We start from the raw sequence: 26,909 nt of genomic DNA, 5'->3' as shown, positions 1-26,909 counted from the left end.
ACCACTCCTTTATTGGGGGTGTCTTGCTAATTGCCTATAATTTCCACCTTTTGTCTATTCCATTTGCACAACAGCATGTGAAATGTATTGTCAATCAGTGTTGCTTCCTAAGTGGACAGTTTGATTTCACAGAAGTGTGATTGACTTGGAGTTACATTGTGTTGTTTAAGTGTTCCCTTTATTTTTTTGAGCAGTGTATTTTTTATTTTACCCCCCTTTTTCAATCTTGTCTCATCGCTGCAACACCCCAACAGGCTCGGGAGAGGCGAAGGTGGAGTCATGCGTCCCCCGAAATATGACCCGCCCAACCGCGCTCCTTAACACCTGCCAGCTTAACACGGAAGCCAGCCGCACCAATGTGTCTGAGGAAACACTATTCAACTGGCAACCGGTGTCAGCCTGCAGGCACCCGGCCCACCACAAGGAGTCGCTAGGGCACGATGAGCCAAGTAAAGCCCGCACAGCCAAACCCTCCCCTAACCCGGACGACGCTGGGCCAATTGTGCACCGTCCTATGGGACTCACGGCCACGGCCGGTTGTGGCACAGCTCGGGAATGAACCCGGGTCTGTAGTAACGCCGCTATCACTGCGATGCAGTGCCTTAGTCCGCTGCAGCACCCGGGAGGCCGTATCAATCCTATTTAAGAATGAAATTGCCTAAGGCGGATGTGATTCTTTATAACACTATAGGAAAAATGCCCGGGAATTAACCCGGATCTGTAGTAGCGCCTTTAGCACTGCGATGAGGTTTTGTTTTAAATGATTCCTTGTCAATGCTAATATGGCTCAAATTCGCTAGCTAGCTAACCAACAACTGTACCGATGTATTTGAGACAAGTGCTGATTGTGCAAATGTATTTATGTTTTCAATAAACATTGAAGACAAAATATTGTTTAGGGTAACATGGGGTAATACGACCCCCCCCTTATTGCTGACACAAAAAATAAAATAAAGATTGTAGGTGGATGATGGCCATGCTTAGGGTAACAAACTATAAAGGAAAATAAATGGCTACAGTTAACAGATTTGTAGTATTTAATCAAATGTATTTTTTAGGAAAGGGGCATTTTCCCCAGCTACCGGGATACAATTTTTTTATTGACACAGAGGTGGCAAATTAATCCCACCCCAGTTAAATTTGAGCATAGCTTGTGATCCCACCTCTGACACTGATCACACCATATCCAGTACCCACCGGTAACCGAGAAGAGCTCGTTACAAAATAAGCATTCTGCATCCCCTTCTTTTAGGGTGTTTGTGGCGGAGGTTGTGGCAGGGGTAGAGGTCATGGCTGGGGTGAAGCCAACAACTCGAGCCAGACTGGCTGCTTATGGGATACGGATGGATAATTCTGGGTGCCGCTTCATAAAACCGTTAAACCATGCCTGCCAACCGCCTTTCTTTATTGAATGTGCTTTGTATTCCTGTCCTCTCCGCCAGGTCAAAGGCAAGTTTTCAGACATCCCATGATGTAAGTCCGAAAAGGTCTCTTTCCATTTTTTGCATATGATTCACCAGGTCACATTAGAAAGAGCCAGTGAAGACTGGTAACCCACCCAAATGGCTGTGGCCTGGGATTTTGAACTGCTTGTCTCGGTGGTGCCTCTGGGTTTTGGGTGGTACATTAAAAGCATGGGCATCTGCCTTAATGCCCTACCCATTTTCCATAGCATTCATGGCACAACGAAGAGCATCTTCGCCATAGTCACCACGATCATATATTTTCTTGTAAACTCTCATCTAAAAATTGAAGTATCTTAGGAACGGTGGAGAATTGACCCCTAATCTAACCTTAACCCTAACTCCTATTTTGACCCTAACCTCTATTCTAATCCTAACCATGGCCCTTATTCTAACTCTGACCCCTAACCCCAATCCTAACCTTGCTAACTGGGGGTTAGCTAGCTATGCTAGCAGACATTATTATGCTGACTAGCATTTATTTCACCTCAAACTTTCTGCTAGCTAGGTTGCTAGTTTGCTAATTTGGCTAGCCAGAGCTTAAATTACAGCTAGAAACAAATGATCAACCGTAAAGGGGCATGGAGGAGGAGGGGAAGGGGAAGGGGGCATCTTGCCCCCAACATACTAACCACATACTAACCATACATCCTAACCTAACATATTACTACTTTACTCAAAAACAATCAACATTGTTATCTCTAAACAAGTGGATGATTTATCTTAAGGCTTCCCTACATGTACAGTACCTACTCATTCCAGGATTTTCTTTATTTTTACTATTTTCTACATTGTAGAATAATAGTGAAGGCATCAAAACTATTAAATAACTTTTCAATTAACAGGTGCCTTGTTAAAAGTTAATTTGTGGAATTTCTTCTTAATGCGTTTGAGCCAATCAGTTGTGACAAGGTAGGGTTGGTATACAGAAGATAGCCCTATTTCGTTAAAGACCAAGTCCATATTATGGTAAGAACAGCTCAAATAAACAATGAGAAACGACAGTCCATCATTAATTTAAGAAATAAAGATCAGTCAATCCGGAAAACGTCAAGAACTTTGAAAGTTTCTTCAAGTGCAGTTGCAAAAAACATCAAGCGCTATGGTGAAACTGGCTCTCATGAGGACCGCCACAGGAAAGGAAGACCCAGAGTTACCTCTGCTGCAGAGGAAAAGTTGATTAGAATTACCAGCCTCAGAAATTGCAGTCCAGATAAATGCTTCACAGAGTTCAAGTAACAGACACATCTCAACATCAACTGTTCAGAGGAGACTTCATGAATCAGTCCTTCATGGTCGAATTACTGCAAAGAAACCACTACTAAAGCACACCAATAAGAAGAAGAGACTTGCTTGGGCCAAGAAACATGAGCAATGGACATTAGACCGATGGAAATCTGTCCTTTGGTCTGATGAGTCCAAATTTGTGATTTTTGGTTCCAATCGGGATGTCTTTCTGAGACGCAGAGTAGATGAACGGATGATCTCTGCATGTGTGGTTCCCACAGTGAAGCATGGAGGAGGAGGTGTGATCGTGTGGGTGTGCTTTGCTGGTGACACTGTCAGTGATTTATTAAGAATTCAAGGCACACTTAACCAGCATGGCTACCACAGCATTCTGCAGCGATACGCCGTCCCATCTTTTGCGCTTAGTGGGACTATCATTTGTTTTGAACAGGAAAATTAACCAAAACATACCTCCAGGTCGTGTAAGGGCTATTTGACCAAGAAGGAGTGATGGAGTGCTGCATCAGATGACCTGGCCTCCACAATCACCTGACCTCAACCCAATTGAGATGGTTTGGGATGAGTTGGGCCGCAGAATAAAGGAAAAGCAGCCAACAAGTGCTCAGCATATGTGGGAACTCCTTCAAGACTATTGGAAACACATTCCAGGTGACTACCTCATGAAGCTGGTTGAGAGAATGCCAAGAGTGTGTAAAGCTGTCATCAAGGGAAAGGGTGGCTACTTTGAAGAATCTAAAATATAATTTATTTATATATATTTGTATAAACTTTTTTGGTTTCTACATAGTTCCATATGTGTTATTTCATCGTTTTGATGTCTTCATTATTATTCTACAATGTAAAAAAAATGTAAAAATAAAGAAAAACCCTTGAATGAGTAGAGTCCAAACGTTTGACTGGTACGGTATAAAAAAAAAGGATCTATCTTCATTGGATTATATCTACAACTTTTTTGAAATCACAAAATAAAGTACATAAATTTACCTCAAAATTGTTTTGATGGAATTACTTCAAAAATGTTGATGAAACAGATTAAATTTGTAGTTGATCAAGACTAGTAGCAGCCAGGGGGGGTTGTCTCGCCCCATAGTACCCTACATATCAACATTCTAGACCAACCCAATCTGTATTGCCCCATAGTTGCACAAGCATTGGTTTTGATACTGAAAAACCAACCGGTCTTTGGACAGTGGACTGGCTATAATGTCCTAGAGATGACTGTTGGTGTTTTTGGACATGATGGACACTGATGGATTAGGCCTATCTGAGTTTTGGGGTCAGACAATTATTGCATAAAAAACTGGTATATGACCGTGAGACAAAATACAACATTTTTCATAACTACATTTTGCATTGTCCCTGTATTTTCGCCATGATGGCCCATGGCGCCATAGGAAATGTGGAACTACATGTCCCGACATGCCAGTGTGCCAGAGCCAGGTCCTCCCCATAGAGAAGGATAGAGGCCTTTGTCCAAAAGGCCGTATTAACATGGCCAGCACCATTTAGGGCTTCCACCATTTTAACGTAGTCAACTGTGTAGCACTTCCAACTTTGTTGGCTGAGCCCTCCTGGTGACCCTGTTGGAGTCATGTGGAACCGGGTCATCAGGAGGTATCAGTCAATCGTGAAGAAGAACATTTACTACTTCAAAATGGAGATTGCCTCAATGGCGTTGCCCATGCTGTCTGAGACTCCATAATACAGATACAAAGACAAGTTGTCTTTCTACCTCTATGCTCCTCCCCTTCTTTTGATTGGCAAGTTGTTTTGTTTCACTGTTACCAGCTGCTGGACTATTCCAATCCCTGTCGGAGAGAAAACACGCAGACCGACAGTCCTTCTCAATTTTCTTCCTCCCTGTTTACCTCATTGTGCTTTCTTTTATTTCACCCTGCTTCTGTCTTTTGCTCTCTTTTACTCTTTGCCTAAGTGGATAACTTTTTCTTCTCCCTCCTTTGCTTTCTGCTCCGTTTCACGGTTTTTATACGCTCTAGCTATATAGCAGAGGTATATTTATTTTTATTAGAAAGGATATACATTTCAATTATTTTTTTTTAGATGTTCGTCAAATGAGAAGACGCAAAAGATGGAGTTGCATATTTTAGAACACAGTTTGAAAGTAGCGAGTATAGCAAAAGAGGGCATTCAGATTTGCACTCATGGATTAATCAAACTCGCCTTCTTGCCCTCTAAAACAAGGTAAGTAGCTATATAGATATGAACACTTACCAAATCCGTAAAAATATAACAAACGAGTCATAAATGTGGTATTGGGCAGTAACGTTATTGAAAACTAAGTGCGGGCTGGATTATGTAGCCGATCGGTGTAGCAAAACGGTGCAATTTTAGTTGTTTTCAGTACAGTTGTCTTTTTAGTTTTCAATGAAAATGCCTGCTCTGTTGTTTTTGCATGTGTCAATGAGTGCTCGCAGTGGCATATTCTTTAAATTCAGTAGGATATTTAGTTTTGTATTTACATTTTCAGCTTTTGTAGTCCGACGTGAAGGGGGGTGTGTACGTGCTTAGTTTTGAACTCTGCGGTGTTGTTTTTCGTGTGTGTGTGTGTAGTTGAAAAATTATCCGGGGGAGGTGGTTGCTTTGAAATCAAACTTGAACCGGCTGCGTGAGGCATTCGTATATAGGCCTACAGCCGGCATTTAAGTAGTCCGGGAAGATGCCGAATACATCATTTGCGATGTTGCAATCATGATATGTTGTTAGCACCGCAAGCCATTATATCTGCTGCCGAAGAAGTGATTGCGCTTGACTGGTGGTTGTGTTCTTGACTACAGACTGTTTATATTAATTTTTATAGGCTATTAAGGGATCACAATAACAATGTTAAAATCCTTATATTAATTTCACCTGGCATGATGAGGACAGGGCAGGTTATAGCCAGGATATATTCTCTATGTTCAACCTATTGCGATAGTTATACGATTATGGAATTCCACTGAGAATATTTCTCAATAGGCCTACTCTCTAACCTAAACTTCGTTAGTGCTAAGTGATTATTTCCTCAAGGGTAATGTCTGTGAGAAATGCATTCCAATAATGTTGGCGTTTTGAATTCCAACAAAGATCTTGGCGTTATGACTGCACGTTGAAGGCAAGTATTTTTTTTAGTGAGGATCCATACATTATTAAGGGCACATGGGATTGGAAAGGCCATTGGCTAGCCTATGTTGACCAAGCTGTCCTCAGGGCAACTTCCCCTCCACCTTTCAGTGACCTTTCTTTGTGTTCTCCGCTGACCCCTAAACAATACTTGAAAAACAGGTAGAGGTCCACAGAATGTAATATACATTTTCATCATGGAGTGTTTTTATTTAGGAGATTACTGTCCTCATATTGGCTTTGTTGCGGCTTTAAATTCATGGCATTAGTACCATTTGGGAGTCACTAATATATTTATTTGTGAAGTACTTTTAGATTTGACACTACTTTTTTTAATAGCTTCAAATTTCGAGTCAAGTAACGGTGTGTTAATTGTTCAGGGGTGTTGTAACAGCCTGAAACAAACTCCTCTAGAAGCTCCCTGTGAAGTGCCTTGCATTCATGTAGAATGTGAGTGATGCTGACCATATGTGGAGCCACACAAACACAAGGGGATGGCTTGCAAGCTACTTACCAACTAGAATGTTGTTGATGGTCACAGATGCCTAAAAATAAGGTAGAGACACGGATCAGAAAACCAGTCAGTATCTGGTGTGCCCAACATTTGCCTCATGCAGTGTGACACATCTCCTTCACATAGAATTGATCAGGCTGTTGATTGTGGAATGTTGTCCCACTAATCTTCAATGGTTGTGCGAAGTTGAGGCTGGTTGCCCATACCATAGCCCCACCGCCACAATGGGGCACTCTGTTCACAACGTTGACATCAGCAAACTGCTCTCCCACACCATGCCATACTGTGGTTGTGAGGCCGGTTGGACATACCGCCAAATTCTCTAAAACGACATTGGATGTGGCTAATGTTAGAGATATGAACTTTCAATTCTCTGGCAACAGCTCTGGTGGACATTCCTGCAATCAACATGCCAATTGTACGGTCCCTCAACATGGGACACCTGTGGCATTGTGTTGTGACAAAACGGCACATTTTAGTGGCCTTTTATTGTCCCCGGCACAAGGTGCACCTGTGTAATGATCATGCTGTTTAATCAGCTTCTTGATATGCCACAACTGTCAGGTGGATGGATTGTCTTGGCAAAGGAGAAATGCTCACTAACAGGGATGTAAATGGATTTGTGCCCAAAATGTGTGAGAAATAAGCTTTTTGTGTGTATGGAACATTTCTGGGATTATTTTTTCAACTCATGTTGCGAACAGCTTCTCAAGAGGGATAAACAGTAATATTGCTGTTTTTTTCCTCATTTTTCAAGCAACTGTATTTTTAAGGGAGCATGTGAGCACAGACGTTCACGTCGCCTAGCCGAGTTCTGCTAGGAGCAAACCGGATCTATGTATGTGGACGCCTTTACCCGATCTAACCTATTTTTCAAGTTGTTCATGAGCAATGCAAGAAACACAGTGCTTCTTACTACTACAACACTTTAATGAGGACATGGCCATGTTGCACAATACCTCAGATTCATCTAACCTTTTTCAAGATAAGAAAAGTACAAATTAGAGATAAAATTAAACAAGTATGTTCTGACAGCAGTTTCCAAATACATATGCACCAAGAGTAATGAGGTAGACCTAAACTTCAAAACTTCACTCTAATGTAGGACTCTTCAACCCTGTTCTTGAAGAGCTGCCCTCCTGTAGGTATTTGCTCCAACCCCAGTTGTAATAATCCTGATGTGCCAGATTAGGGTTGGAGTGAACCTACAGGATGGTAGCTCTCAGGAACAGAGTTTGAGAGCCATTCTCTAAAGGCTATCACTAGATTAGCATCCTTTCATCAATTTAAAACCTTAAATTAACACATCCAATAGTGGAAAGGAGCCACGTCGTACTGAAGGTGAACGTAATCATGAGTCTCCTCTTTTGTAATGGTGGTGAGACACCCTTTCTCTATGTATTAGTAAAGCTCTCCATCATGCCAACCCAAGGACACTCGAGATGATAAGATGACACAACAACAGGAGATGTTTGGGACAAGTATGCCACTTCAGCATTTAGGCGATGATGTACGCCATCATTCAAGAAATGAATCATGGCATCAGACTCGCTGCTTTCCACAATCGACAAGTATCAATGGTGCCCCTCGATTTAAGAGCGGTTTGGGTGAATTGGACAAGCATAGGTCATAAACCTGTGTCTCCTCTCTCCCAGAATTGTGAGCCGGTTCAGGTCTTATGATCAGCATAAATGTCTGCTGCAGCTGCTGGCATTCCCAACTCGAGATGCATGTATTTGGGTATGTTTGCATAGACAGATGCAGGGAGCAAAAATATTCAAAAAACATCCTCTGGCAACGAGGTTTACACAACTATATGGAGCTCTTATCACTCATAACTGAGGAATGAAATGTAAGAAATAGCTGGATTTATTTCGAGCTGAGAAACACCACGGCGTATTTCTGTGTTGTCTCTGACCTGATGGCCCTCAAATATAGCCCATATGTCTATAAATATGGTGATAAAGAAGATATTCAGTCTTGTGATCACATAAATTGTCTGCATTGAGTGTACGGATGTGTTGCTTTCTTTCTACGGTGGAACTTTGCGGGCCATGTGGGGGTCACAGACTTTTTGGAGGCTGATTACATTAGATTCAGACCGAGTATTTCTGTCTGACCAGGGCAAGCTGGTGTTTTTTTCTCAGCTTCCTTGGAGGTTGTACAGACGTTTATTGGTCATCAACAATGTTGACTGAATAGTTAGTGTACTCGTAGGCGATAGGCATATGAAATACCATTAATCTTTTTTTTTTTTTTTGCTCATGCAACCACAATACTTTAGGCTAACAAAATGCTTTTGCTCCTCTGCATTGTCCAATGAGGTCATTTCTGGGCAAAAGGTTAAGGTTCCTTATTGCCTACAAGCAGCTTCCAATAACTCCTTCCCATTTTTTATAATTTAACTTAGATGATGAATATGTTCTGTTGAAAATAACTGGTGATTTACAAGTTGCATAATGAACCACGTTATTCACTGTAAAACATCCTCTTTCGTTTCCAGATGCAAATTTTTCAGTTTGACGGAAACTCCGGAGGACTATACCCTTATCGTCGACGAGGAAGGCTTCAAAGGTGGGTTTTGTAGTCTCTACCTCTGGACCTTTAAGGTTACTGTGGAAACCAGGATCAGACCACAGGAAAAAAATTGTAGCCCTATGATTTTCTCAAATCACTCCTATCTTGACTGGCTGCCGATGTTTGATCACATATTGCTCCATCAGTTCTCCCCCCTTTGCCATTGTGGGTTAACAGAGGCCAAGCTGTCACTGACTTGGCTTTGTGGTTGAGTGAGTTGAATCCATGTCATTAGACTGGTTTCCAGGGTGACCCTTGTTGGTCACCATGGATACTAGAAGCTCTGCGTTGCGAAACAGGTGCGGGTATTCTACTGTAGATTGGCTGGAAGTTTCTATTGTGCCTACCTGTATGTGAGCAATTAATGGGAATGGAATTGCGCTGAGACTCAGATTTTTCACTTAAAATGTATGCCAAACAAACATTGATTTAAAAGTGTAGTAAGCCATACAACTCTATTCACAAGGACACCTTTAACATTGTGTTTTTGTTATGTTTTCAGTGTACGTTTACTGGAAGAACTGTGCAGATGGTAACAGAATTTTGGTCATCTCCCTCAGTTTGATCATGTTTTCACACCTTGACTTTGAAAAAAATCTATTTTGGTTATTGAATTACAGTAAGTGAAGTGAATGTACACCTGGTAACAGAATTGCGGTAACGGAATTTCATGTTGGGTCCCTTATTTGTACATCACAACAATTATGAATTTCTTTCTCTTCGTTATTTTAATAAGATCCACCACCAAACAAGACCAAATTTGGTTGGTGTGGATCGGACCAAATCTGAACCAATCATAGACGTTTCTGTTTCAGAATTTTGGACAACAAAGTACAGCACAGAACAGTAGAGTAGGGTTCAGTACAGTACATTATAGTGTACTCAACTCTAGTGTGCTCTGTTTGGGCCAAATGGGGTGAGGGGGGGCATTGTTATTATTCTACACTATATATAAATGTTGATATTAGTTGGCAGAGGTGTTTATGTTAACTTTATTGTGTTTTTAATGTATTTCTAATACCTTTTAAAGACAATCTCTGGAACTTTAGTGACTACTAAGTATTTTTTTAACCTCCCGCTTTGGGCTGATTGTGTCAATGTGTTGTACATAATCTATGAGCAGAATTACTATGTTACCTCAATTGGCCACAATTTCCCTAGTTTAAAATGGCCTCTTTTTTTTTCTTTCTGGGAGCTGTACAAATTCATCCCACGTGGGCCAGGCCCATAGCAATTCAAGTTTCCACCATATGTGTTACCGCTAGCGAGGTGGTCATGATGCACCCACAGCAGAGCAGAGAATCAAATCAAATTGTATTTGTCACATGCGCCGAATGCTATAGGTGTAGACCTTACTGTGAAATGCTTACTTACAAGCCCTTAACCAACAATACAGTTCAAGAAATAGAGTTAAGAAAATATTGACTAAATACACTAAAGTTTAAAAAAATGTAATCAAAAAGTAACACAAGAAAATGACAATAACTAGGCTATTTGCAGGTGGTACTGGTACCGAGTCATTGTGCGCGGTACAGGTTAGTCGAGGTAATTTGTAAAGTGGCTATGCATAGATAATAAACAGTGAGCAGCAGCAGTGTAAAAACAGAGCGAGCAATGACTTCAACGAATGAGCTTCAGCCCCTCGCCATCTGAGTGACGCCTAGAAGATGCACATGACGCACCCACAGCAGCGAGAGCAATAACATGGTGCACAAATCAGATTTTCGGGGAACACTTTTTGCTCGTCAGCGCTACTTTCAGAACTACTGGCAAAAAATTATACAAAAGTACTGGACAATCTCTTAAGACTTTCCTGGTAGTTGTTTTCTAAGGCCCATTTTTCCACTTGTTTGAAAATAAATCAAATCCTTTCCTTATACCAAATTCTTAGGATGGAAAATGGTTGAAAAATGTATATGCCTTAATTTCTCAAATAGACTCTTAGCTTTTTTTTTGCTTTGCTCTGAATTATTATAAGCTTATTTACTCATTCCAATGACACTCATGAATGCAGTTTATTTAACAAGGTTTCTTTCAAGGTTTTTCTCCACACATGATGGATTTTATGATGGAATAAGTTAGCATGGTCAGTCATGTGTCATCTCTTATTGTTCTTAGCAATGGAGTCAGGTCTTTTCCAAGTCAGACCCCTCTCATATTAATAGCACTCAGGCTTGACAATGCCTTCTCCGGCTCATCAGCGGAGGAGAAATTCAAACAATAATCCGTAAAATAAGGGACATTGAGAGTCCGGCGACACTGTCAGCGGCCTCATTTATCGCCAAGGGGGCCGCTGACAGACACGCATACATCTGGGGCCACACCTTTTAACAGCATTTTCTTGTCTGGTTTCAGAACTGCCTGAGTCGGAGCACCTTAGTGTCGCCGAAGCCACGTGGTTGGCTCTCAATGTGGTGTCGGGGGGTGGGAGCACCACCAACTCTCAGCCAATCGGAGTCACCAAAATAGCCAAGTCTGTCATCGCCCCCTTGGCAGACCACAACATTTCTGTGTTTATGCTGTCCACCTATCAGACGGACTTCATCCTGGTGAGTGCAGTTCCACTACAGACCTCTCTTAGCCTAATTTATACCCTACCTCAGGGGCAACTTTGATGGGGCCACAGAATGTAAGTGGCTGCAGTGGGTCTACATTCCCATAACCATACCAACACATGCAGTCAACTGATTTGTGCAATCAATTCATTTGTACAGTTAAACTACTTAAACCTCTTAACTAAATGCATACCAATAGCCAGGGCCGGCCCTATCTTTTTGGGGGACGTAAGCGAGATTTGGTTGGGGGCCCCACCACCTCGCTGGCAAAACATTTTTACTGGCCCTTGTTTTGATTGCGGAGAGAACATTTTTTAGTTTGAAAGTACATTTCCTGCTATTTTACTAATTTTTCCATTGGGCAGAGGATTTCTTTTCAGTTTATATCCATTTTGCCATGGGGTAGAGACATTTTAGCAGTTTTAAAGCTAATTTCCTGCAATTCTACACATTTGGACATGTCAAATTAACATGGCATTAATCACCTGAGTGAGAGTGACTAACACAATCAATGGGGGCTCCCTGGAGGTCAGGGCCCCTGGTCATGTGCCCAGTCAGTATTTGGCCATGATAGCTGGCTAGACTAACTTACCAATAAAAAAATAAATTGTTAGCTGACATGGCTAATTGAGTTGGCTGACAACAAGAGGAACTGCTGACGCACAACCACATTTCGAAATGGTGCACCTGGTGTATTCTACTATTCTAACTCTCATCAGTAAGTTGAGAGACACAGACTGAGTCCGTCTGTCAGCCCCCGACAAATGGCTGCACAAAATGGTGATCCTGCGTAGTAAAACTATGCAGATATGGGCAGCCCCGCAGTTGCAAACTTGATGCAAGTACACAGGATTGCCGTGTTGCGTTCTTGTATTGCGAAAAAGTATTGGGACAAATTCACTTAAGTTTGGTATTTGGTCCCATATTCCTAGTACGCAATGATTACATCAAGCTTGTGACTCTACAATCTTGTTGAATGCATTTGCTGTTTGTTTTGGTTGTTTCAGATTATTTTTTGCCCAATAGAAATGAATGGTAAATAATGTTTTGTGCACATTTGAAGTTACTTTTATTGTGAATAAGAATATAATTTGTTTTCGAAACACTTCTACATTAATGAGGATGCTACCATGATTACGGATAATCCTGAATAATTTGTGAACAATGATGAGTGAGAAAGACGCACAAATAATATACCCCACCAAAAAATGCTACCTCTCTTGTTATTGTAATGGTGATAGGTTAGCATGTCTTGGAGTCATATATTTGTGCGTTTTCTCACTTATCATTATTCACGATTCATTCAGGGCTATCATTGTGTGCTAAGAATATGGGACCAAATACTAAACTTTAATACAGTGAATTTGGCCCACTAAAATGTGGGGGACTATGTACAAAAAGTGTTCACCTGAAATGAATGGAATTTAAGCTGACAATCTTTACTTTAACCTCATTGTATAATTTAAAATCCAATGCTGGAGTACAGAACCAAAAAAACTCAGTGTTTAGCTGCTTATTCCTGCAAGTATTACTCAACATGGTAATTTGCATGACCTCGTTATGTTACCAGTGGTCCAGTGGAGAGGATTGAAGGTAGCCTACTGTTATATATAGATAATGGAAAATAGCTTACGAAACATGCCATTTTAGTGTAGTATTCCCCCACTTGTACTTTGGCCTGTAACTGTTTTCCCATTTTGCTCGATATGAAAAGACAATAGCAGCGTACCTCCCTGGGCGGCACTTTTGCTTTGACGAGCTGCTTAATTACACCAGTCCTTCCTCATGCCAGGCCTTTTTGGCCACAGGGACTCTTTTTATTACCTGCTACTAAGACGGGGAGAGAAGAAAACACAAGGTCTGCTGAATAACTGTAGCCTTTGTAAGGAAATATAAAATTGTTGATAATCTGGCAGTAGTTATTTAAAGAGGATCAGTCTCGGCTCAGGCTCTTGCTGGAATTCCCGGTAACATTCATGGTCACTGTTTTCCCTCCGCCAGCTGCTCCCAGCCACGGCCTAATCACTGGCTCTAAAGAAAAGGAAGAAACAACCTGAGTCTCTGCATCAGTTTCTCTCCATTTCTCTCGCTCGCTGCCTCTGCATCAATCTGTCTACTCGTCTTGATGTCTTACTCACTCTTTCTCTGTTCCTATCTTGCATACCTCAGAACACCCCGGGACTCCCCTCTTGCGCTCACTTTTTGTTCTTGTTCCGGCAACTCCCGATTTTACAAATGAAGCACTGTAAGCCGCTCTGATAACAGCGTCTGCTAAATGAAAAATGTAAATGGAACTGACACAGTAGCTTTGCGTTAGGCCCGTGTAATGGACAGCTATTTGGGGCATTTAATTTCACTTTGAAATTAGATTTTGAAGCAGAAGCATTGCATTCCTTTGGGAGGTTGGTGGCCCAAACATTTTGCTAGTCAGACATGCAGTACTTACCTAAAATGCTTTATTAATGTTTGCTGTAGCCACGGGCCCCTTTCTTTTAGTTACACTTGAGGTGTTCAGCTAAGCAATATGCAGAGTCCTTTTGAAATTTCAGTGAATTATTTGCTATTGGGGCTCCATTGTTTGGGACTCCATTGTTTCTTTTCCCTGATAAGTGTGGTTTCAACTTGGTGTTTTGAAGTGAAAATGTGAGTTACTTTCTGATGTAATTGAATCAACCGTTCAAATGCTATTTCAAGTTTTTCTGAAACTCTTAACTTTTAGGTTTCCCGGTTGTAACAAGTGTTTTGGTTGAGGCCTACTTGTTGATGGTGTTGTGTTGTGGTTGTCAGGTTCGAGAGCGGGACCTGCCTATGGTCATGCACACCCTGTCTTCTGAGTTCACCTTGATGAGAGTGGTCAACGGAGAGACCGTGGCCGCCAACAGCCTAGGAGTCACCAACGGCTTTGTCAAGCCTAAACTCGGTAGGCACAATATACAAGACTGACATTTTAGCCCTTTATCACACTATCGTGTGACACAAACTGTACTGTGCTTGCTCAGATATTTACTTTTGACATTGTCCTTTCCAGTACGGTTCCAGCAACTATGGGATCTAGTAACCAGGCCAGCACAGTACAGCTCGGCTCAGTAGTCTGAGGATTTATCCCAGTGTTTAGCCAAAAGTCTCAAACTTTTCTGTTTCCGGCGGACCTGCTTTAACTTTTCAGCCAAAACAAGGCTTTGGGTACTTTTCAGCTGCCTTTTACATAACAATGGCTGTGAACTTTAAACACCTTCTCACAAAGCAACAGTCTTTCTGCTCGCCACAAGTCTTTACGCAGCAAACCAAAATTGGTTCTGTGAAACTTCCCAGAACATTCGTTAGGTTTTGTCAAAAACTGTCCAGTTGGGTAGGTTACTTTCTAAATGTAATCTGTAACATTTACTACTTACTACTGTCCAAAATTGTAATCCGTAGCGTAACTTTTGGATTACCCAAACTAAGTAACATAATTGAATTACTTTGTTACTTTTGGAAGACAAGAATGTATATTACCAATTGAATGAATTCATCTATTGCAGGTTAAGTCAATGTTAGTTTACATAGCTGGTCATAAATGGATGTTGCATTTTACTTTATGGGTTGGTTATGTAGGCTTCTTCTAACCCATCGCTTTCTACTACAAATAATAATACAAGGCCATAATATTTACATTAAAAACCAAGTCTGTCAGATTTCCAGTCATGCCAATTAATGAATATCCCTTGATCTTCAAGAATAGGACTCGGAAAAATAGATTAGCCAAATTGTTTTACCTGAGCATAACCCAAAAACGAAGGACTTATTAGCTTACTCTGTTTATCTTGTTGTCATGGAGGACTGATTGGACTCATTGCTTTGAGTTGAAAAATAAATGCTTCTCTATGGAATGGCATGCTTTGAGCACTAGGCCAACCGAAAAATGCTATTTGCATGTGAAAAAATGTATTATACTGAACAAAAATATATAAACGCAACATGTAAAGTGTTGGTCCAATGTTTCATGAGCTGACATAAAATATCCCTGAAATATTCCATACCACAAAAGGCTTATTTCTCTCAAATGCTGTGCATAAATCTGTTTACATCCCTGTTAGTGAGCATTTCTCCTTTGCCAAGATTATCCATCCACCTGACAGGTGTGGCATATAAAGAAGCTGATTAAACAACACGATCATTACACAGGCGCACCTTGTGCTGGGGACAATAAAAGGCCACTCTAAAATGTGCAGTTTTGTCACAAAACACACTACCACAGATGTCTCAAGGTTTGAGGGAGCATGCAATTGGCATAAACAACATGTTTGAACTATTGCATTCCAGGCCTCTGTAGGCTATATTAAGCATAAGTGCGATTTCATGTTATTTTTTCAGGAGGGGAGGCTACATGCAGCTATTTACATGTTGTACACAAAATAATTGATCAACATGTTAATACAAACTCGACGATAGTTTTTTGCCGCAATGCAAAACTCAAGTGAGGAGTTGCATGTAGCTAGCTAGGCAGCATATCAAACAAACGCAAGACACGGACACGCAGTCTAATGTAATGTTTTTTTTCATCATCATTGAAAACATTGGCTTACAACAGACGGAGAAGGTTGTAGCCTTAATGGCCTGGAATGTTTGTTCAAATCGCCACCGGGTTTTTACCTCAGCTGTCCAGAAATAGGCTACAGTCATGGTTCAGAAGCAATGATCTATACACTAGATGACTGACAGAGGGTGCTGTTTTGACGCCACTGAGCCTCCATCTTGGCACCGTTTAAAAAATAATTATAATAAGTTTGGGGTCACTTAGAAATGTCCTTGTTTTTGGAAAAGCACATTTTTTTGTCCATTAAATTAACATAAAATAATCAGAAATACAGTGTAGACATTAGTCATTTACAACATTAACATTGTAGATTTTTAAAAATTGAATATCTACATGGGCATACAGAGACCCATTATCAGCAACCATCACTCCTGTGTTCGAATTGTGTTAGCTAATCCAAGTTTATCATTTTAAAAGGCTAATTGATCAATAGGAAACACTTTTGCAATTGTTAGCACAGCTGAAAACTGTTCTGATTAATAAAGAAGCAATAAAACTGGCCTTTAGACTAGTTGAGTATCTGGAGCATCAGCATTTGTGGGTTCGATTACAGGCTCATAATGGCCAGAAACATAACATTTTTCTGAAACTCGTCAGTCTATTCTTGTTCTGAGAAAGGAAGGCTATTCCATGCCAGAAATTGCCAAGAAACTGCAGGTCTTGTACAACGCTGTGTACTACTCTCTTCACAGAACAGTGCAAACTGGCTCTAACCAGAATAGAAAGAGGAGTGGGATGCCCCGGTGCACAACTGAGCAGGAGGACAAGTACATTAGTGTCTAGTTTGAGAAACAGGCGCCCCACAAGTCCTCAACTGGCAACTTAATTAAATAGTACCCGCAAAACACCAGTCTCAACATCAACAGTGAAGAGGCGATTCTGGGATTCTAGGCTATTGATGAATTTAAGGCAAGATAATTTTTATTGATCTCAGATTCTAAGTTTGTCAGTGTCAAAGTAGCCTGTCATTTCAATAGTTTGTGAGGTATTAAAACAAGATTCTGCCAAAGTCTCCAGTCATGTAGAATTGCATGAAATTAGTTTATAAAAGCCAAACATTTTCCCCGACTCTAGGCTACTAAAAATGGTCCCCATGTGTGCAACTTCTGTAAGTTGCGATAATATGTATGCAATGCTTTATTATAAAGGTAAAAAAAGATCTCATGCGTTCCGGTGCCTCAGAGCTCCCTAGGGGCACTCACGATTTAACAAACTAAGCACTGAACACAGGTAGTAGACTAGTTAACCATCATATACTAAAATATCCACACAATCCACTAGCCAGCCAGCCATATATCATGAGTTAGATTATTAAAATTAAGAAATATTATGTAGTTATTATTTAAGAGCATTGAAAATACAATTATTGAGCTAGCTAACTAGTAGATAGCCTACCTTTTCCCGATGTCAATCATGTCTTTAAGAGGCTTGCTTACAATTTGTGATTTTAGTCCTAATTTGGACTCATCTTCCAAGAGTCGCTAATGAGTGGGTGTGTTACAGAAATAAATAGGCCCATGCTAAAAAAAACATGTTTTTGTTTTGAAAGTAGTCTGTGCATGGCCCTGCCGAGGTTGTCGCAATGAGAGTTGGGATATGCAAAAAACACATTTCCGTTTCAAACCTCACACTCATACAGGTCAATCAATCAATCAAATTTATTTTATATAGCCCTTCGTACATCAGCTAATCTTGAAGTGCTGTACAGAAACCCAGCCTAAAACCCCAAACAGCAAGCAATGCCGGTGTAGAAGCACGGTGGCTAGGAAAAACTCCCTAGAAAGGCCAAAACCTAGGAAGAAACCTAGAGAGGAACCAGGCTATGAGGGGTGGCCAGTCCTCTTCTGGCTGTGCCGGGTGGAGGTTATAACAGAACATGGCCCAAATGTTCATAAATGACCAGCATGGTCAAATAATAATAATCACAGAAGTTATCGAGGGTGTAGCAAGTCAGCACCTCAGGAGTAAATGTCAGGTTACAGGTTACCCATTTGTACATGCAGTGAAACAAGACAAATATAAGAACCCCTTATTTGACCTTTTTGTAAGTTCTAAAAATATTTGTACATTATTACACTGAACAAAAAATATAAACATGCAACAATTTCAAAGATTTTACTGAGTTACAGTTCATATAAGAGAATCAGTCCATTTAAATAAATCCATTGATTATCTTCAACTGAAAAACTGTTGTACTCATCGATCCAGAGCATCCCGAACATGCTCAATGGGTGACATGTCTGAGTATGCAGGCTGGGACATTTTCAGCTTTCAGGAATTGTGTACAGTTATTTGATACATGGGGGTGTGCATTATCATGCTGAAACATGAAGTTATGGCGGCGGATGAATGGCACGACAATGGGCCTCAGGATCTCGTCACGGTATCTCTGTGCATTCAAATTTCCGTTGATAAAATGCAATTATTTGTTGTCTAGCTTATGCCTGCCCATACCCCCTCCACCACGAGGCACTCTTTTCACAACATTGACATCAGCAAACCGCCCACCCACACAACACCATACATGCTGTCTGCCATCTGCACGGTACAGTTGAAATGGGGATTCATCAGTGAAGAGCACACTTCTACTGCGTGCCAGTGGCCATCGAAGTTAAGCATTTGCCCACTAAAGTTGGTTACGACGCCGAACTGCAGTCAGGCCAAGAGCCTGGTGAGGACGACGAGCACGCAGATGAGTTTCCCTGAGACGGTTTCTGACAGTTTGTGCAGAAATTCTTCAGTTGTGCAAACCCACAGTTTCATCAGCTGTCTAGGTGGCTGGTCTGGGATGTTCCCGCAGGTGAAGAAGCCTGATGTGGAGGTCCTTGGCTGGCGTGGTTACACGTAGTCTGCGGTTGTGAGGCCGGTTGGACGTACTGCCAAATTCTCTAAAACGACGTTGGAGGTGGCATATGGTAGAGAAATTAACATGTATTTCTCTGGCAAAAGCTCTGGTGGACATTCCTGCAGTCAGTATGACAATTGCAGGCTCCCTCAACTTGAGACATCTCTGGCATTTTAGTGGCCTTTTGTCCCCAGCACAAGGTTCACCTGTGTCATGATCATGCTGTTTAATCAACTTCTTGATATGCCACATCTGTTAGGTGGATGGATTATCTTGGCAAAGGAGAAAATGCTCACTAACAGGGATGTAAACAAAATTGTGCAAAACATTTGAGAGAAGATTTTTGTGCGTATGGAACATTTCTGGGATTTTTTAAATTTCAGCTCATGAAACATTGGTCCAACACTTTTTGAATGTTTTTGGGATGTTAGATTAAACCCATTAACACTAGAGCTTACATAAACCACTGGTGACTTACTGGTGTGGGGGTAAGTTGCAGTGGAAAAGCACCACTAGACTCTGATACAGTAATGTCTACTTGGTTTCAGGTTATGCATTGGGATTTCTCTGATACAAATTGAATTGTATTTCATCCCCTGAATAAGAATATTGCTGAGACTCCCTGAAATGATTTTGCTGTTATGATGCACCCTGTCAAACTGAATGTAGCAAGGCTGAAATGATGCATTCTCATCTTGACATGTTTCAAGGCTGACTGACATGTTTGTTTTAAGAGTAAGTCAATCCAGCACCTGCTGTCAAGGTTCTGCCTCAGAACAGAGGCCCTGAGAACACAGTCGGATATGGCAGGCAGAACATCTGTTGCTTATCCATCAAGTCAACCTCTTGCTGGTTGAGGGATTTTGTTGTCTAGATTTGTCTCCTTGGGTGACATTTGATGGGTAGTAGGGATCAGCCATTTTTGTAAAAGTGTTGGAAATGTCCTCTTTCAAAACTGAGTGAGACATAAAATAGTTTAATGCATATATGTTCACAACTCCCAGTATCATATTAATAAAAGCACATGTTTTCTCACTCGCTCACAGTGCCCCGTCCCATCATCCACCCTCTGTCCAGCCCCAGTAACATGTTCTGCGTGACCAGCCTGGACCCGGACACATTGCCCTCGGTGGCCACCCTGCTCATGGACGTCATGTTCTACTCAGGCGGGTAAGGACCCTCTCCTAAGCACTCCTCCTGTTTCACATATGGCTGTCACCAGAGGCCATCTGCCGTCTCTTTTTAAGAGACTATCATATACACGCACACACAGCCACAGGAGCACTTAGCTGCTCGAGTTCAGACCATTTGTTGAACATAGGAAGTCTAAAACCTAGGAAGAGGGTTAGACTTGAGCAGGGGCTGTCGTAGGATGGTTATGCTGCTGTTAGTAGGCAAGACAAACTAATTTTCACTATTTCACTAAAATCAATAAACCATAGCATGTTTTTGGGCATATTCAGTAGTTTTTACCTGATTTAAGTAGAATCCTGTTGAAAATGATACTCTTGCTGCTTCCTGTTGTCATGGATTTTTTATTAATAGCCAAGTGTCAAAACACAGGTTTTAAATGTTCAAAATCATAATCAATATGCTGAAATAAGTTGTGATATGTTGAAGACCAAGACATAAAAATGGCTCCCAACACGCGTGTCTCACTTGTTTTGCTAAATTAGTACCTTAACTGCTCACGCACCAATATTTTCCAAGCGGTCACTCTTGACTGAAATTGATTCGCTTGTTCTACTGTAATCAATAGTGTGCGCAAATTAATCACTCACATCCATATTGTATGGAAATCAATTTAACTGGGACAATAACCGCGGCGACATGTAGTGCTTGCACTCTTCTAACAGACAAACCTCAAAGAACTTGGGTATACTACATATGCCAGTCGATAGATGAGAACCATATATGAAAGCCATTTGTCAACTTATCTCTTTCGTTTGTAGGAGGAACACCCAAATTCTCTCACCACCGTGCTCTGTTAAATGACTGCTGCTACTGACAGGCGCATTTGACGAAAACACTAGTCCTAAACCAAAGATATTGATCTGTTTTTAGTAATCGATTTTGTGAAATTGTGATGACTATAAACTTTCATAATATCATCACAGATCTTTGGGGAAAAGGATGTGTATTTCCTGTAATAAGTGTGACGAAAAGATTAGCCTGTGTTATGTAGTAACACATTCTGTCCACTATAGTTTTATATTAAGCTAATTTCCCTATCTGTCAAAATCTTTTGATGTTTAGATTTAGGATGATGGTAATGAAGCACACTCACCAGTTTTTACAAGAATTACAGCTATTTCTTATTACTTTAATCATGGAGAGTTTTTTTTTAAATGCTCCTAAACACAATGTAACTGTGTGCTCTAGACTGGATCTTCCATAGTGGCTGTGCAGCAGCCTAAATGGACAACATCCCTACTAGGATGAAACTAGCTCCAGTAGGCTAATCTTTTTGAGTGTGTACTGTATTAATGCATTGTATTATATGGACAGAAATTGCACACATTGTTCAAACCATGATAAATCAGGGAGAGAACATGCTATTCTGGTGCAGCACATGCAGCCTACAAAGTTACAAGTATAGGCTAGCGAATTTTATTTCAATATTTATTTTTATTTTCAATATTTGTATAGTTAGAAGGCTGACGTGTGTGTGTGTGTGTGTATACCCTACCTTTCATAATATTTCCCCTCATGTTATTAGCCTAACTCTTATTTTATTGTTGCTTCTTTCCTGCCTTGCTTTCAACAGTTAAATTAAATAGGTCTTGTTGTCCTTATCTTCATCATTCTAATGACATCCTTGAATAATATAGGACTAGAATTAGATGCAGAAGGCTAATACTTCTCCTCACGAAGATCGAATGGTTATGGGTCTGAATAAATAACTGCAATAGCCTACCGCCATCGCACGTTCGCTCTTCTTTCAAACAACCCGTGAGTTCTATTGGCTGCTGCATTTAACATTCAGCTAAAAATAGCTTGTCCCTTTTCGAATTGTCTATTGGTATAAGAAATGCAACAAAAAAAACATTTTCTTCCCAACAAGCGATTCTAGTCTAGCTTTTCTTGCATGGGGCTCTGAGCTAAGGAGCGTTTATTATTATTATTTTTTTTTTAAAGGAGAGGCCAGTGGAGCAGGTGCTGCGTGCATATTGCGCAAGAGACTAATACTGCATTGAATTTATTACCTGAAAGAGGTAGTCTAGGATGTGTGTGTAGATATAGCTCTCAATCTAGAACAGGATTATCTCTTTTGGATGCAATTTGAATGGAGTTGATGGAGAGACTGCGACAGTGCTCGCGCGTGCACTGATTAATGCAACGATATTCGAGTGATGGGCTGTTTTTTTTAAAAACTCTGCAGCTGAAAAAAAAAAAAAGATCTTTACAATTAAAAGAATTAGGTGAGATGAGTAAATAAGACTCGCATTCGATCTTTACATTAATGTCACAGGCTATGCTGCAGCAATTTAGGTCTACCTGTCACAAGAAAAAAAGTGACCATGATGGGTCTACATGCATTGTGAAATGCGCTCCATACTGAGATGGGTTATTTGTTCCCATCCTGAGCCTTGATGATTCATCTTGCAGTGGCTGTAGAGAAGACAGATTTAGACATCGCATCATGTCATTTAAAAGTTCAATTTCACGCCGTGCTGTTAATATAAATAATGTATTATAATTTACCAGTTTGGCAGTTATTTATCCCGGGAAAGGGAGGGATTTTGGGTGGTAAAATCTCAGTAACCGGGTTCCAGCCGTGCAACCCTAGTCCCTATTGTTAGGATTAGACTGAAAGTGGTGAAAAGTTTGACTAGCAGACCATTCGACATGATGATGTTGGAATGGGGTTTTGGACAGGACCAAATGTAGTTGAAAGATGGTTATATTTGACGTACTTGAATCTCTGTACTTTCTATTCCAGGATAAAGGAGCCTGGGGCGTCTAGCGAGGACACTGGACACATCCGCTTCTTCTCTTTCTCTCTGATTGAGGGCTACATCTCTCTCGTCATGGACGAGCAGACGACACAGCGGTGGGTGCTCTCCTGTGGTCCTGCCATTATTTATTTTCACCTGGTTATGGTGTCTTGCCGTCAAAGGCAAAACTGCTGTCAATTTGCAGTTTAGAGTCATCTGTGGACAACTTTTTTGCTGGGTTTGCTGCTGGGTTGTTAGGAAACAAACATAGATAATCATAGAGGGCTTACAAATAAAGAAGGTCATGTAGAAGTAACCCGAACAGCTGCATTACTAATCACATGTGGATTGAACTAAAGGATTACAGTACCACTACATTAGTAGCTACAATATATATACAAAAGTATGTGGACATCCCTTTAAATGAGTGGATTTGGCTATTTCAGCCACACACTTTGCTGACCGGTGTATAAAATCGAGCACACAGCCATGCTAGTTCCATAGGCAAACATGGGAAGTAGAATGGCCTTACTGACGAGCGCTGTGACTTTCAACGTGGCACCGTCATAGGATGCCACCTTTCCAACAAGACAGGTTGTCAAATGTATGCCCTGCTAGAGCAGCCCTTTGAAGTGGAAGTGTATAGTAGCAACAACGGCTCAGCCGTGAAGTGCTAGGCCACACAAGCTCACAGAATGGGACTGCGGAGTGCTGAAGCGCGTAGCGTGTAAAAAGAAATATTCTGTCCTCACTACCGAGTTTCGAACTGCCTCTGGAAGCAACGTCAGCAGAGTAACTGTTTGTCAGGAGCTTCATGAAATGGGTTTCCATGGCCGAGCAGTCACACACAAGCCTAAGATCAGCATGCGCAATGCCAAGCTGGAGTGGTGTAAAGCCTTCCGCCAAGCTTGCCCCCAACTCCGGAGCAGTCTTAACGCATTCTTTGGAGTGAAGGCAGTCCAACGGACAAATCTTGGTTTGGCAAATGCAAGGAGACGCTGCCTGCCCCAATGAATCGTGCCAACTGTAAAGTTTGGTGGAGGAGGAATAATGGTCTGCGGCTGTTTTTTCATGGCTCCAGTGAAGGGATATCTAAACGCTACAGCATACAATGACATTCTAGACGATTCTGTGCTTCCTCCTTTGTGGCAACAGTTTGGGGAAGGCCCTCTCCTGTTTCAGCATGACAATGCACCCGTGCACAAAACAAGGTCCATACAGAAATGCTTTTTTGAGATCAGTGTGGAAGAACTTGACTGGCCTGCACAGAGCCCTGACCTCAACCCCATTGAACACCTTAGTGATGAATTGGAACGCCGACTGCGAGCCTGGCCTAATCGCCTAACATCAGTGCCCGACCTCAGTAATACTCTTGTGGCTGAATGGAAGCAAGTCCCTGCAGAAATGTTCCAACATCTAGTGGAAAGCTTTCTCAAAAGAGTGGAGGCTGTTATAGCAGCAAAGGGGGGACCAACTCCATATTAATGCCCATGATTTTGGAATGAGATGTTCAACAAGCAGGTGTCCACATACTTTTGGTCATGTAGTGTATTTTATCACGAGTTTGTCCTACATTGACAAGGTATCCCTTATATAGGTCAGTGGTGTCTCGAAGCTATGAAGGGGGACGATAAGTGGAGCAGGCTTTTAGCACTTCTGAAGTGATGTATTTTTCACCATAGCACGTAGGGCAACCACTGACCTACAATCTGAATTTGACCAAATCATTATTTGTAATGTTATTGCTATAGATTGAGTATGTGCATTCATTTTCTCCCTCCTAGGTTTCCCAACAATGTCCTCTTCACTAGTGCTTCCGGGGAGCTTTGGAAAATGGTTCGCATTGGAGGACAGCCTTTAGGATTTGGTAAGTAGGACCGTTGTTTTTTTTTCTCAGGTTGGTTTCCACAGGTCTCCCACATGTTAGTCAGATCTCTGTGCAGAGTACACATCACCAGTAGACACTGTTTGATGCGAGTGTCATTTGGCTAAGATTCTGAAAAACCTCTAACTGTGATGCCAATCAGAATATTACTTGGCAATGTGAGGAATGCATTAAATGCCCAGATACCCCTCATTTCTGAAAGAAATATCTGATATTAATGGATGTGTTCTTTATTCTTATTGCCTTGTCAGACGAGTGTGGTATCGTGGCTCAAATATCGGAACCCCTGGCGACTGCTGACATTCCAGCTTATTACATCAGTACCTTCAAGTTCGACCATGCCCTGGTGAGTGATGGTCTCCGTTTCTATGGTAAATTGTAGAGGTCAGTTTAAACTGGAGCTTTTGGAATAATCATTTAACCCCGCCCTCCTATCTCTCATAGGTCCCAGAAGAAAACATCCAGAGCGTGATTGGAGCTTTGAGGACCAATGAGAGCGCAGGACAGTGAAGGCGAGGAAAGAGACCGCGGAACGAGCGATTTATTATGTCAAACTCTTACAACAACAAAAAAAGAAAAGTGCCAAGAGCGTGGTTCTGGGAAGAGGGTAATGCAAAGCTTGAGTCGTGTAGACAGACGGACTGTGTGTGTGTGTGTGTGCGTGCGTAGACATGCTTTTGTACAACGACCAGCAATGTGTCCCTCCTATTCTAAGACGGTTCCAACTACACTCCAAACCACACCCGCCACTCCCTTGAGCATCCACTCTTACCCCAAACAACATCCACCTCTTTGGGGACCCAAAGCAAGAGTGACTGCAGTGTTTTTCTTTTCTCTCGCTTTATTTCTTTCTCCTCTCCCTTCCCCTCAGACCATTTCACCATGGCAACGTGACCTACCGAATTTGGGCCTATTTCTTCGACACCAGCCCCTGAGATACTGCAAAGCGGCCCTCGCCTCCTTTTACTCTCCGTGTGTCACCCACGCGGTCCATGACTGCCTATAGTGATAGGTGTTGCTTTAGTATACCAGACTTTCCTTCCTAACTTTACATTGTTTTTCGCAAGCTGCTCTTTCCATAACAACCATACTGTATTAGTTACCAGTCCTCTTATGGAAAGAAAGAGAATGTACTTTGCAAACAATTTTCAATATTTCCATTGTTCTTTGTATTTATTTTTCTCCGTGCCAAGAGGTTTTAAAGGCCTAGACCGATGCCTTGTCTAATGCTCAGCGTGTGTGCAATTTCAGATCAGATTTTGTCAGAGTGGGGAAATGAGACGGGTGAATGTTGCCTTGTTCTGGTGATGAGCGTGAAATGACATTTACTGACGAATCACAGAGCCACTGATCTATAGAACATATCATATAAACAGTCTAGTGTGCTATATATATATGCCCATTTTCATGTAGTTTCGGGAGAACTAGGTTATCGTTTTGCGTCGAGTGCCACACCAGGCCTGACTCCAAACCAGTCCTTTACCACAAACTACAATAATAACTTCAACGCTAGTAAAGCCAGCGTGGTGAAGTGGTAGGGGCCTTGTCATTTATTCTGTTGTGAATGTTTTTTTGTGGTCGTGGATCATTGAACCAGCCCTGCAACCCTGTTGTCAGTTTAGGCAATCAGCCCCCCCTCCCCCACCCCAGTCTGCACTTTAATACAGGTCCATCTTACTGACCTGCTATACTGATGTGAAAACGGGGAAGGCTTATTTTATCCTTGAAGGATTTCTTGATAAGTAGAGACTTTTGTTGGTCTTAAACCATTGGTGGGTATTTTATTCTCTGTGACAAGCAAAAGCTTTCTTCGGTTAGCTTTGATATACAGAAACCATGTATTTATCAGTGTTAACATAAAGGGTGACATTTCTTCTGATAAAAAGTAATTTGTTTTCAGCTTGTAGTGTGTTTGGTTTCGCAAGCCCCTCACCTTTCATCTGTACCGTTTTTTGTTTGTCTTCATTTCTGACATTAGTCCCCCAGACCCGTAGCCTATTCAAAACACCTTTTGATTCAAACCATATCAGAAATTATAATATGTATAAAACAATCATCTTACCGTTATCTTATTTTAGACGAATAGATTCTGACAGGAACGTGCAGCTTTCAGCAATTATGTAATTTCATATTAACATCATTGGTCGAGTTAACACCCACGTTTATACCTGGTGCTAACATGGGTCCT

General features: G+C 41.4%; 1 protein-coding gene across 2 annotated transcripts; it reads left to right on the top strand.

Moving 5' to 3' along the window:
- The first annotated feature begins 4,527 nt into the window (after nucleotides 1–4,527).
- LOC120031712 (cytosolic arginine sensor for mTORC1 subunit 2) lies at nucleotides 4,528–26,620 on the top strand. Of its 2 annotated transcripts, XR_005473760.1 has the most exons (10): nucleotides 4,528–4,913; nucleotides 8,849–8,919; nucleotides 11,278–11,471; nucleotides 14,265–14,397; nucleotides 19,945–20,068; nucleotides 22,842–22,952; nucleotides 24,621–24,703; nucleotides 24,973–25,067; nucleotides 25,166–25,328; nucleotides 25,593–26,620. XR_005473760.1 is itself a non-coding variant. In XM_038977511.1 (9 exons), exons 1-9 carry the CDS (start codon nucleotides 4,801–4,803, stop codon nucleotides 25,229–25,231), a joined length of 990 nt encoding a protein of 329 aa, XP_038833439.1. In that variant the 5' UTR covers nucleotides 4,528–4,800; the 3' UTR covers nucleotides 25,232–26,620. The 2 variants fall into 2 exon arrangements, 1 of the variants encoding a protein (XP_038833439.1); XM_038977511.1 differs by having other exon boundaries at nucleotides 25,166–26,620.
- The last annotated feature ends 289 nt before the right edge of the window (nucleotides 26,621–26,909 follow it).

Source organism: Salvelinus namaycush, chromosome 3 (assembly GCF_016432855.1).
Source record: "Salvelinus namaycush isolate Seneca chromosome 3, SaNama_1.0, whole genome shotgun sequence".
Taxonomy (NCBI): Eukaryota; Metazoa; Chordata; class Actinopteri; order Salmoniformes; family Salmonidae; genus Salvelinus; species Salvelinus namaycush.
Note: the sequence above shows the minus strand (reverse complement) of the source record. Positions and strands in the feature narration are given on the sequence as shown.